Source organism: Seriola aureovittata, chromosome 11 (genome assembly GCF_021018895.1).
Source record: "Seriola aureovittata isolate HTS-2021-v1 ecotype China chromosome 11, ASM2101889v1, whole genome shotgun sequence".
NCBI lineage: Eukaryota > Metazoa > Chordata > Actinopteri > Carangiformes > Carangidae > Seriola > Seriola aureovittata.
Window position 1 is genome coordinate 22,119,237 of NC_079374.1, and position 13,630 is coordinate 22,132,866.

Sequence of the window (13,630 nt, forward strand, 5' to 3'; positions counted from 1 at the left end):
AAAAAAATTTGTGAAAACTCTGAGCGAATGTGTTTTCCTCCAGTCTGACTCATACCCCATCCAGACGGATTCTGGGGTTTCAGATATTGAACGGACCCCTTGTTGATCAGAGCTGTTGAGGAGCGAGCAGGGGAGAGCATGCACAACAGACACCCACCGTGAGTTAATGCGTACATCCTGTTGAGAAGATGGGTCACCCTGGAGACCAGACGTAGGTATCCTAGCAGGAGTGCGAAGAGGATGTGCAGTTGCCCTGCTAACTCCTTTGCCAAAGAAGAGCTTTTTGTGTGGATCATGGTATTGAGTGGGAAAGACATGCAGGGCCTTGTCTGACTGGCTCCTCCAGGACTCTGACACTCTTTTACCAGTGATTTTGAGCAAGAAATCCTTGGTAAAACAAGTGGCAAACAAAAGCCTGGAGGTGTTAGATTTCGTCCTGAAAGTTGATGGTTCAAAAAGCTCCTGTACACATACGGAAGACTCCACTAATAAAATGCTTTATTAGTCCCAGTGGAATATTGTGTAAGTTTCGCATCAGCATAAAGCAGGTTGTGGTGTGAGAGCTTAGAAAACCCTCCAGTTAAATGTATTCCTAATTGGGATCTTGAATATAGTGAAATCATATTGGTACAAAAAGAGGAAAATGTCTGGCTCATAGTGAGAGTACACCCTATTTCACAACATCTCATACTTTTTTTCTTTTTTGGGTTTACTTATGGCAGTCTTTAACCTTATTTAGCCTTCGTTTTTGTTTCAGTTAAATATTTATGTATATTTAACAAATATGAAACTGCTACAGATGAGAGCAACAGCATCAAAGCCAGTGAACAGTAAGAAAATGATTTACTGGCGCCATCCAGAGGTCATTCATTGACACTGACACAAGCATCTGAAAGCAGTGCAGGTATAGTCTTTATTTCACAAAATCAGTATTGTAAACACTGAAGCTGTAATGATCACAACATTACACTGAGAAACTGGATGACAGACCCATGGGTCCAATATTCAGAGACTGTTTTTTTGTACAGCCTCAAGTGAAAGCACAGAAACTACTGTAATAAAACAGGGACTGGAGCGACTGAGTGAAGCAAATAACATATAACCATACACATTTTTTTTACATGTATTAAATTAGAAATACACAGTGTTTAGAAATATTATTTTCAATTACCTTAATAAAAAATTGCGTATCTTATTCTGGGCATGCTTGTAATCCGCCACTTTTAACAAAAAGCTGTTTATTAAAAAGTTATATGGTCTTTATGCTGGTATCTAAATGGGAAACCATGAATTTATCAGCAACCCAGGTGTCTATCTAGAACCTGATCTGGATCCATCAAAAGCAGACAAAAACTGACAGATCGCCCTTGACCGTTAATGGAGATTTCACTCCTTTCCAAAACCTTCCTCACATTCTTTCCATCTTTACAGATTCCACAGCTGCTCTCTTTAACTTCCTTTTTGTTTTCATGAGCCCATACACAACAAAGACGATCCCTATTACACTTACAAGAAGAAACACAAAGGTGATGTAAAGTGCTACTTCAGCATCATGAGATGAAAGTTCCAGACCCAAGAAGTCCACCATGTTCGGAGGCATAACGGGAACAGTTGCAGGAGCAGTGTTCTCTGTGGTCACAGTGGGGGTACTTGTAACTGTTGCAAGACAGGGACAAGAAACAAGAAAAATGTCATCAATACTCCTGTGATTAAGATAATATTTGCATTTAGATCAGCAAAAATGTATATTAGTTTTCGTAGTGTACAATTTGCGTGCTGTTGAAAGAATGTTTCCCAGGATTAACATCAGAGGCAGCACTACTTCATACATTGTTTTTGGGTCTATGGACTTGGCATTACATTACCTTCAGTTTCAGGGTTCAAACACTCATGGGGCCCAATGGCTGGATCTGGGAAGCCATTGCAGTTGATGATGGAGGCGTAGCGAGAGGCTGAGTTTTTAGGGATGCGAGGAAGCATGGGGTCGGAGCGGTTCACATAGAAAAGTCCAAATCGCTCAGAGTAGCCTGCAGCCCACTCAAAGTTGTCCATTAATGACCAGGCTGTGTAGCCTCTCAGGTCGACTCCATCCAGAACATAGGCTGAAAGTCAACAATAATGACTACATTAAATGCACATACATAACTTAAAACCATTAGGATAATGCTCATAATGCAAAATGATATATTTATCATACTGATATTTTATCCATAGTGTTTTTCAAATAAATCTGTCAAATATTTACTGGCTATGGTACCTTTCAGTGCCTGGTTAATGTAGTTCTCATAATAGTGCGTTCTGTGGATGTCATTCAAGTCCACTGCTCCTCTCTCTGAGATCCCATTCTCTGTGACATAGACGGGCGGGTTTCCATACTCATGCTTGATGAACTTGAGGATTTTCCTGAATCCAAATGGAGTGATCTTCAGCCAGAAGGAGCCAGATTCAATCCAGGTGCGGTCATGTGTGGTTTTAGTACCCCTGGATATTGGATTGGATGTTCTCTGGCCATTGCTCAAATATGTCATATATACTTTTGGTATCTGCCATTAAACAGGCAACTGAGAAAACATTATCAAGGTGTCTTTTTTTTTCATTCAAGCTTACCTGTCACCTTCATAATCCTGCTGATTTCCCAAATCAACAGGGGATGAAAGAACTGTGGTGTAATGGTTAAAGCCAAAGTAATCATGAGTCCCTTTGATCCTCTTGATTTCCTCAGGAGTGAATTCCGGAAGCCTATGTTAGAAAGAGGTAATTTTTAAAACACAATCTTTGATTAAAGATGTTCTCTCAGTCTTCAGACCAAAAAAAATAATGTTCATTTGTCACTTACAGTGCATAATTCCAGGCAATTACATTTAGTTTACTGAACCAAATCATAAACAATACTTGTGGTGGAAGTGTAAGTAGAGCATGACAGAATGCATTTATTGATTGAGGGTTCAACACCAAGTGTATAGCAAATATCATTGTATGCATCAATAATATTTCTGTGCTTGTGATGGAATAAACTATCATTCATTTACCGTGACTCAGGGAGACCTGCAGCAAGGCTTCTTTTGCGAATGACTGTTTTCATTAAGTCAGGATAATCACCATTAAAGATGGGATGGGCAAACCAGCCAATGAAGAACTGCAGAATAAATCATATGTTGTATTGTTACTATAAGTTTATCTGCTATGGCTAACAAATTTGTGGGAAAACATAATGCATTCCAGAAGTTTTCACTAAAAAGCATTCTCCACTAGATGTGCTTTTCTTAGCTTTAATTTACCTGACACAATCTTATCTTTCTTGTGAAGGTTAAAAAAAAAGGTACAAAGTGGCAGACTCAATTCTGGTGTTTACATGTATTTGTTTACCTGCAAGTATCGCTTGGCTGCGTCCACATCCTCCTGCTTGTGTGGGTTCTGTGGCTCCACCCAATCAGAATTAATGGTAATGGAGATGAGGCCACCCTGTGTTGCACGGTACTTGTCATTGTAGAGGTGCCAAGCCGCAGCATGGGCCTTGATCAAGTTGTGAGCTGCAATATACTGCTTACCCACAATGCCTGAAACATTCAAGGTGTTATTAACAGTGCTATAAGATTTTCAAAAACAGGACAATTACAACCAATAGACCACATACAGGATATGTTTATGTGGTTTAGAATTGTTATAGGGATCTTAAAGTTAAGCAAAATCGACAACAAAAACAATTTCCAAAACCGATTTCCAGCTATGACTAACTTCTTTGAGAGTTTCTAACATAAACTGATCAGTTTACATTAGGCAATTTGTTATCTGTCTGAAACTACTTTTGTATGTACATAATATTTTTTTTATTAAGGACACTCCACTGGTTTTGTCCCAGCCAGCATGTCCATGTGGGTCCAATCTGGCTTTTACAGTAGACATTAGACCCATATGTGTTCACCCATATCCTTGGGTGCATGACTTCATATGGCTTAGAACAGATACATATATGCCCAGGTATCACCCACCTTGACTGGAAAAGGTGGGGCCTATATGGGTCTCCTATAAATAACCCAACTGGGTCCTACTTGCAGCCTGGTGAAATTCCACAGGGGCCACTGTGGAACCCCCAGACAAATCATATTGCAATGCCATATTTCAGACCATTTTTAACCTTTATGGGGCCAACATACAAATGCTGGCTGGGGTGCACCAAAGATAGTGAGAGTGGGTAATTTCTACAACTTTTAAACTTATAGTAGATAGTGCTGGTCCATACAAAAAAAAAATCATATAATAAATCAATAAAAATCAGTTAATAAAGGGAATATCTCAAAAGAATACCTGGAGCAAAGGTTCCATATCCGTAACCAAGGTTGGCTACGATGTAGGGTTCATTTAGAGTGATCCAGAACTTCACTCTGCTTCCAAGTCGGCTGAATAAAACATCAGCATAATCTCTGAATCTGTGTACAATGGTTTCATTCTCCCAGCCTCCAACTTTCTGTAGAGCCAGGGGAAGGTCCCAGTGGTATAGCGTGACCTGACAAATAGAGGAAAGAAAAGTTTACTTTATTATGGTACACTTTTCACACAGGTGAAATGTTTCCCTTTGAGACCAAATTGTATTTTGTTAAGGAAACATTCATTTTAACCCGCATGCACTGCTGACATTTTTAATACAACCATTAAGTGCCATCGAAGTCAGAAATGTTCAAATCCTACACATGGGAACCATTATATAATTAATTGAATGTCTGGTACCTTAATATGAACAACAACACTAGCGCCTACCTGTGGCTGAATATTAGCAGCTTCCAAGGCATCCAGTAATCTGTGGTAGTAGTTCAACCCAGCTTCATTAACGTGGTTGTTGGTGCCATCAGGAAGCACCCTGGGCCAGGATACAGAAAAGCGATAGTGGGATACCTTCAACTTCTTCAGCACCTCAACATCCTTGTCAATCTTATTGTAACTATCACAAGCAATATCACCATTGTCACTGTTGTCCACTCTCAAAGGAGTATGGGCAAACTTGTCCCAGATACTCAGTCCCTTTCCAAGGGCTCTCCAGCTCCCTTCAATCTGAAATGCAAGAAAGGTAGTCATATAGTACCATCCATGGGAAAGACCCTGTGCATCCTACAGGAGCTCTGAAAGACACCTCAAAGTTGCCCCAAATTTAACACAATATAAAACCTATCCTGACACTCCACCATTCCTGTGTGAAGTGATCTCCACCAATGTGCTGGCATTGCCTACCTGGTAAGAAGCACTGGCAGTACTCCATTTAAAGGTTTTGGGAAACTGTCCATAAAGCATCTTCTCATCATCTGGTAATGGGAAGCCATTGTCCCTCATGACCTGGTAATAATAGTGAGCTGAGCGTTTGGGTGTCCTTGGCCGGTTTGAATTGGTGAAGTCCACATGGTGCAGGCCAAATCCAATTTTGTACCCATTAAGCCACTCAAAAGAATCCATGAGAGATGTTGCTATGTATCCTTTCACCTTCACATCATCAAGATTATGAGCTGCATATATTAGGAAAAAAATAACATAATTAGCAGAAAAAGGTGACATTTGTGGATAGATGGCCTTGATTTAGTACAGTATAATTATATACATATAGTATAATTCCACAGAATATGATGCATTTGAGTCAGAATATGATTGTTTGTCCACAGACAAACAATCATATGACATATTATGTGTGTCACCTAATTTCAGAGGACCAAGTGACAGGGACATATCAGCCAGATTTTTTTTTCTATTCATTCTTAAAAATTATTTTTTCTAAAAATGTAATAACTGATGTGTGCACTCACCTTTTAAAGCCTCATCAACATAGGTCTTGTGGTAAAATACTCTGTCCGTGTCATCAACTGTGGTCTTAATATCTGTAGCTACTCCATTCTCAGTAATGAAAATCTCTGGATCTCCATACTCCTCTTTGATCCAGTTGAGGAGTCTTCTCAAGCCCCATGCTACAGCTCTCTGCTTACTGATGACAGTAGTTGGTGAATCACCTTCCTCTGCTTCTGACAAATCCCGGTCATATTCATAAGATTGTGGGGTAAGTCTCAAGGTAGCATGACGTGCAATTTTTGTAGTATAGTGATTTACACAGAACATGTCAGCAGTTCCCCTGATGAAGCTCTTTTCTTCCTCAGTGAAGGAAGGTAGTCTTGACTCTGAAAGACCTTGGAGTTCACTTTTGTTTCCAACTTGCCACTTCATTGCATCAGGATAGTCACCATTCTTGAAAATAGGGTGTGCAAACCAGCCCAGTTGGAACTGAAGAGCGCGGTCAGCAGCTGCCACTTCTCTGGGAACGTTAACATCTTTAGGTTCAATCCAATCAGCATTTAGGGCAATGGATACTAGACCACCTTGGGATTTGCGATACTTATTGTCATATGTGTGGTAGGCCTTGGCGTGAGCCTTTATCAGGTTGTGTGCAACTCTATATGGAGCAAGTCCTGGCTTTTTAACATTTGGTGGAATCTGTCCAAGTCCATATCCTGACCATGCAATTGTGTGAGGCTGGTTGAAGGTGATCCAAAATTTCACTCTGTCTCCAAAAGTAGCAAAGCAGAAGTCACAAAAGTCATTAAAAATGTTAATCATATCCACATTGTCCCATCCACCGAGGGTCTGCAAAGCTTGAGGGAGGTCCCAGTGATAGAGTGTCACCGTGGGTGTAATATTATATGCTACAAGGCCATCAATGAGTCTATTGTAGTAGTCAACACCTCTCTGGTTCAGTGAGGTACGCTGACCATCAGGAAAGATCCTGGACCAGGACAGAGAGAATCTGTAGGACTTCACCCTCAGAGCTCGTAGCATGTAGAGGTCTTCATCAAGTCTGTGGTAGCTGTCACAGGCCACATCTCCACTGGGATTACCAGGAATACTGCCAGGTTTATGGGTGAATGTATCCCAGATGCTGGTCCCCTTCCCATCTGCATTCCAGCCACCTTCAATCTGGTAAGCTGATGACGATACTCCCCAACTGAAGCCTTTTGGGAAGGTACCATAGTGGTAGAGTTTTCTCTGAAATTTGCTTTGTTTTGAGAATTTCCTCCAGACATCCATGGCTTGTGATGGGACGGTGGAGGGTGGCATTGAGGAAACTTTATTTGACCTCATGTTTTTCAGTTCTGGTGCATGTACCATCAGGCTTTTGGAAGCAAAACCATTTTTCTCAATGACTTGGGAGTAAAAGTAGGCAGATTGCTTTGGAGTCCTGGGTCTGTCAGGCAGGTCAAAGTTGACATGGTGGAGTCCAAAGCGTTTACTGTATCCTTGTGGACCCTCAAAGCCATCCATGAGTGACTGGACAGTAAACTGCTGCACATTTACTCCATCCAAATGTATAGCTGTTGAGAGAACAAAGACATTGAGCCACTAAAACTCATTTAACATGACCTTGTATGACAAGTCTTCAAAAGCTTAAAGTAGAAAACACATATGTAATCAGGTATTTAAAGGGTCCAAGACACAAAGCATACCTTTCAAGGCCTCATTGATGTAACTCCTCATGTACTCTATTCTGCTGGTGTCATTGAAAGTGTCCCCACTGTGCTCAGTAGGCATCCCATTCCCAGTTATGTGGATCGGCACTTTGGTAACGTTCAAGTATTCTGTGGAAATGTAGTTTAAAAGCCTTCTGAGACCCCATGGTGCTGAATAAATCCAGTCAGAAGCTGTAGAGGACCATGATGGGTCCACATGTGCCTGGAGGTCACCAACCCCCTGAATACCAGGGGTGCAGCCTCCATCACTCTTGTTGACCAAACGGGAGGTATAGTGGTTTAACCCTAAAAAGTCAGCTGTTCCATGTATCCTCTTTCTCTCTTCAGAAGTGAAAACTGGAAGTCTTGCAGGCTCAGAGTGGGGACACTCTCTTCTTTTCTCTTCAACCTGAGTCTTGAGTGTTGCAGGATAATCTCCATCTACAAATATTGGATGTGCAAACCAGCCCAGCATGAACTGCAGGTAGCGATCTGCAGCTGCTATGTCTTCAGGTCTGGACGGGTCCATGGGCTCAGCCCAGTCAGAGTTCAATGCAATGCCCACTTTCCCTCCTTGTTTCATCCGGTACTTGTCATTGTAGACATGCCAGGCCTCAGCATGGGCCTTGAGCAGATTGTGAGTGACCTGAAAAGGCAAAACTACTGAGTGCACCAGAATAACAATGAAACAGTCTATATTTACATTAGAGTAATGATATTACTCTCACCTGATAGGACGCGACCACATAGTCCTTTACTCCAGGGGGGTGTTCGCCAGTGCCATAGCCAGCATGGCTCACCACCCAGGGGCTACTGAATGTGTTCCAGGTCTTGACCCTGTCTCCAAACCTGACGAAGCAAAAGTCTGCATAGTCCTTGAAGGCTTCAACAATGGAAGTGTTGGTCCATCCACCATTGTCCTGAAGTGCCTGAGGCAGATCCCAGTGGTAGAGAGTGACCACAGGTTGTATGCCAGATTCAATGAGTGCATTGATGAGCTTGTCATAGTAGAGAGCCCCTTTTTCTGTTTGGCTGCCTCTGTGGCCTGAGGGGAAAATACGAGCCCAGGAGATGGAAAACTGGTAGTTGTTGACATGAAGACCTCTCAGGAGGTAGACATCGTAATCCACCTTGTGGAAACTGTCACAAGCTAGATCAGCTGTCTGATTCGCAAAGGCCAGGCCTTCGTGACCAAAGTGGTCCCAAATGGTCTCTCCCTTTCCACCTTCTGACCAGCCACCTTCAACCTTGAAGGACTCACTGGAGGTGGCCCATTGGAAGTCAGAAGGGAAGGATTCCATGAGGAAAGCATCTCGCTCAGATGAGGTCATGGTGGCAAAATTGCTCCATGTTTTGCAGTAGGTCATGGAACATGACGATGTTAGAAGATTGTTTCTGTTGTAGGTGACATAACTTTGATGTGATTACATTAAGAGAAAGAGAACAAGATGTTGAAAATGAGATGAAGTGGGAATATTTCAGGAGAAATTCAACAAATATTCTGTGGCATAAACTGGCGTAGGACTGGTGAAAACAGTTTATAGACGGAACCACATAGCCAAAACATAAGTAACAAGTACAGCGTAACAAGTACAGTGGTTCCCAAACATTTTCAGTCGAACCCCCTTTAATAGAAATAAAACAATTTAAGTCCCCTCCCCTTTCAATATACACATACATAAACAGACAAAGCTACCTATTGTGAGATAAGGTAATGTAATAAGAATAACAGGTGCAGTAAAAACCGTGTTGTACCAGTTGAGCAAAACTACTGTCATTATACTCTCTTCTTACTGTGGGCCCTAATCAAAGCACACTCCTATAGTTATGCACTCTTGGCCTCACCATTACACCAAGACACCATTGTTTTCACATTTTGGGTACTTTCAAAAATCAGTGGTATTTATCACTCCTCATCTAAGGTTAGAAAAAATAAGCCGTAACTTCTGACTGCAAACCAATTATATTTAAGTTCTAATATCATGAAAATAAATGATCATACCTTTAATCATAATGACAAAAAAAGATTAAACATGATCATTTGTATATTTGACAAAATAAGTGACTGTATTAGAACCAAACATCATCTCCATTTTCAGTCTTCATCATACTCCCTCTGTTATAACCCGACACCTCATCCCCCACTTCAGGAGTCATTTTCAGTATGCTCATGTGCCACCTGTTTGTGAAACGGATTGTGAAAATGTGACACTGTGTACTACAAATTTGTGGGGAAAAAACTGAATAACCCTTTTTTCAGCTGAACTGCCCCAACAACATGTTGTGTATTTTGTGCTTCACAAATTTAATTATCACACATGTACACATACAAAAGTTTAAGAGAGGTGGGTCAAGATATAAGATTAAATTCATCATTTTCTATATGAATTATATTATAATACCTTCTTGAGATAGAGTCAGCTGGACGTAACATATCCCCAATGTCAAACCCAAGAACATTTTGGTCTGCATTGCTCAGCGCTGTAAAAGTATAATAACAATGTATTATATATATAAACTATGCATGGATCCGTCTATATTACAATTCTTGAATCATTTAACCATTTTTCATGACATGACATAATTGCAAAAGTGCAAACTGCTCTATTTATAAAATAAATAAATGTCTGAACTAGTACAAAACATTACTTACATAATCACATTATTTCAGATATAGTTGTATTTTTGACAGGAAGGAAAATAAAAGTATTGATCTGTTATACAATTTGGTGTTCAACTTTGCAATTTAATTCACAGTAAGCAAACAATATTATTCACTGAGATTTTGACTCTTAATGAAAACATTACCTTTTAATATTTTGGTATCAGACAGGAAGTGTTGAGGAGAACAGTGAACACTGATGTTCACCTCATAAATGAGAATTGGTTTCTTTCCACACTTTTCCTACAAGAAAACAGAAACATTCAGCACAAGTTCATGTAACACTGTAAGACAGCAAGATCTTACCATTTATTACGTATGAGCTATATACCATGACAGTTTGCAGCTCCTCAGCCAGGATTTGTCCAGTGGTGCAGTCATACTGAACTTTAATTGACAGGAAATCTAAATAATTCTGAGAGAGAGATGCATGTGTTAGTGTAGTGGGGTGTGGAATCCATATTACTTTTCTCTCATCTCACACAGATGAAATTAACCATGTTTATCAAATAGCTTTATCTATTAAAAGAAGTTTTGACATAATGACATAACTATGTTAGTATGAGTGACGAACACAAGTTTTACTTTTATTCTTTTAATAGCTTATATTTGATGTGACTGTGTGATCCTACCAGTTGTCGGGAGTCACAGATGGTTGGGATTTTACTGCCCTTTACCCCAACTGATACTTGCCCATCTGCAACATATCATATTTAAATTCTGTTATTAATTTACCCTCTCCATTGAGTACACATTCTCCTCCCCGTGCATCACCTCATCCTCCTTATCATTACCTTTGGCACATAAGGTAAATAGATATGAAAAGCTTTATCTCATCAAGCACTGTCATAATCACTCTGCATCTAATAAAGCTGGACAACTACAATACAGCAGAAGATGAAAAATAAAAAATATGATTATGTGTCAAAACAACTCTACTTTTGTCCTTTTATAGGAGTTTAGTTAATGGTGGTGGTAATTAACCTCTAAGCTAAGATAAATCGGGTAAACATAAACATAAAGTAAGTAAAATTGGAGGGAAATGTGCATAAATTGCTGTGCAAGACTCTTCATTTCTCCAGCCATGCATGGTTGCTTGTGTTTGAATGTTTGTTAAGCTTCAGTAATGTATTGGCACAAGCAGAAGATTAGAGGGAAAACAGTGGCACAAAGGTTGAAGAAATATTAGCACATTCGCATGTTTCAGTTTTTAAATAACAACTGAACAGATATTTCCCTTTTTAGTGAATATGTAACCACAAATTAATATTTTCCCATTCCAAACAGAAGAAAACTTTAATGTTCGGCTTCCTCATTCTGTTATCCAAACTCAGCACATAACGCAATAAAATACTGGTCTCCTACCTCTCCCAGGAAATAGCTGGTGGTAACGTTGATAGATCCTGGTGTGCGCGTCGAGAGCGTGGTGCAGCTCAGCACCCTTCAGCTCATCCAAACTGCTCAGTGTCAGCCAGGAGTCTCCCAGCTCTCCAAACTCCCCAAACACAAACTCTGCATACTGCTGAAAAATGTCCACCAACTCCTTGCTGTCCCAGCCTCCATACTTTGATCTCAGAGCGACTGGCACTGTGGAGTCATGAAGAACAACCAGAGGCTGAAGGCCCACCTCCAGCAGCTGTCTCAGCAGGGTCTGGTAACAAGTAACCACAGCCTGTTGGGTCTGGCTGGGGAGGCCTGTAGGTAGAAGTTCAGCCCATGACAGCGGCACTTTGAAGTGAGTCACTCCTCTGCTCTGGAGATTCTCAAAATACTGTCTAGAGCCAGGAGGTATGGGATGACTGCAGTCAAAGGTGTCCAGCACATGCTCATTGGTCATAGGACCCGCAAGAAACATGGCCTGATGTTGACCATCATGTTTCTGGCACATGCACCCATACAGAGTTATCAAACACAGAGGGAGAAGTTTCCCCAGCAGCGACATATTGTCAGAGCGAGGGGAAGTGATCGAGCCCTTGGGTAGCTAAGCTTTTATAGAAGCCCTGTTTCAGTTAATATTCACCACTGTATGCTGGGGTCACCACAGCCATGAGGCTTTATGGTGTGTTTGTTAAGAGTGGCCACAGCCTTGAAAACTTCTGATAAAATACAAAGGGTCAAACAGGAGGCAGAACAGATTTATGGTAACTAACATCTGAGGTCAAGGAGAAAATAGTAGAAAAAAATAAAGGACACAATTTGGTTTACTAGGTGTCACATTAAATGTCCATAGAGAGGCTGGTTATAGTTTTGTTTGTCAAACAGTGTGGCAAAACCATAATATCTCAGTATAATATTTTATAGTATAGTATATCCAATAATTTATTTTTATTCATTAGAAACCACAAAATTTCAACCATTATATATATATTTATATATAATATTATAAATATTGATTCCTTTTTTTATAGTTACTACTAAAATGAAAACAAAAACCCAGATTTTTGTGCCACATGGATGCAATATGAAAGTCAATATTACAGTGGTAAAGACTTCAGGGAAAACATGTATTTAAAATGACAAAATTACGGCAGAATAGAACAAAAAAACAAACTCTCTATCTATTTATATGGGCCAAAGTAAAAAGTAATTTTGTCCATCTGTCTTGTGTGAATTTTATTGACAGGTAAGGTAATCAACTGTTTGGGCTTCTAGGAAAAGAGTTCATCCTGAGTTCTGATAGAAAAAGATAATACAAATTCCCAAGGGTTTGTGAAGTCGCTGCAGATAAAGGCTGTAATCATGACGGCTACACAGACATGTATGCAAAACTGCAGCTTGATAGATTGGTGGTAATTCTAGTTATATTATCTTCAGGCACAATGACTTTCCTGTAAATCAGTTTCTTACAACAGAAATTCCAGTGAACTGAGGTGATTTTTTTAATTGCACAAGAAAAAGGAATCTTCAGAATATGAATAAATAAAAAATAAAAAGTTCCTTTTGGCAGCTGAAATGCAAGTTGTTTTTATGTTTTTTTATCCACATCCGTGCCAGCATATCATGGAGTAATGAAATTTATTATACTGGCTATCAAACTCTTACTCAACATTGTACCTTGAAAAGTCTAAAGAGGCAGAGGTGGTTATTGTAGAGGTGTTACTTTGTGTCATCTATTTTAACACAGAGGGATTTTTTTTTGTGTTGAGGCGGAAGTGTTGTCAGCGCCGTCTGTACAGCACATTTGCAAATGTACAAAGTCGCCTTTAAAAATACATAAACAATGTTTATGACTGCTGACTTTATTCAGAATTACTTTCATCAAGTACACATGCAAATCAAGATACTAATTTAAAGGTGATTGGCACAGTGTTTGTAGCAAGATGAATCAATCATGTCTTCCAGCTGCTTGCAGGATGTGCAGGTCTTCCCCTTTCAGCAGCGTGTGCATCAAAATACACTGTATAATGTAGCTGAATTAAATCCATTAAATATGAATAACGAAAAACCCACAGGTAACATGCAAATATATACAAACATAAATATATTATGTCTA

The 13,630-nt window shown here is 39.9% G+C and overlaps 1 protein-coding gene across 1 annotated transcript; it reads right to left on the reverse strand.

Moving 5' to 3' along the window:
- Window positions 1-917: 917 nt before the first annotated feature.
- LOC130177678 (lactase/phlorizin hydrolase-like) lies at window positions 918-12,079 on the reverse strand. Its single transcript, XM_056389595.1, has 16 exons — window positions 11,503-12,079; window positions 10,873-10,931; window positions 10,376-10,380; window positions 8,204-8,888; window positions 7,473-8,121; window positions 5,787-7,340; window positions 5,224-5,492; window positions 4,756-5,046; window positions 4,293-4,504; window positions 3,846-3,861; window positions 3,367-3,540; window positions 3,030-3,136; window positions 2,608-2,739; window positions 2,258-2,481; window positions 1,866-2,102; window positions 918-1,629 (listed from the first exon to the last, which is right to left on the reverse strand). Exons 1-16 carry the CDS (start codon window positions 12,077-12,079, stop codon window positions 1,409-1,411), a joined length of 5,412 nt encoding a protein of 1,803 aa, XP_056245570.1. The 3' UTR covers window positions 918-1,408.
- Window positions 12,080-13,630: the final 1,551 nt, after the last annotated feature.

Excerpts from the sequence above, each read along its gene's own strand:
- LOC130177678 (XM_056389595.1), bottom strand. The coding sequence starts at position 12,079 with ATGTCGCTGCTGGGGAAACTTCTCCCTCTGTGTTTGATAACTCTGTAT. Across the intron at positions 5,493-5,786 it reads TGTTGATGAGGCTTTAAAAG|CTCATAATCTTGATGATGTG; the intron begins GTGAGTGCACAC and ends TAATATATGCAG. Across the intron at positions 3,137-3,366 it reads CAGCCAAGCGATACTTGCAG|TTCTTCATTGGCTGGTTTGC; the intron begins GTAAACAAATAC and ends TTTATTCTGCAG.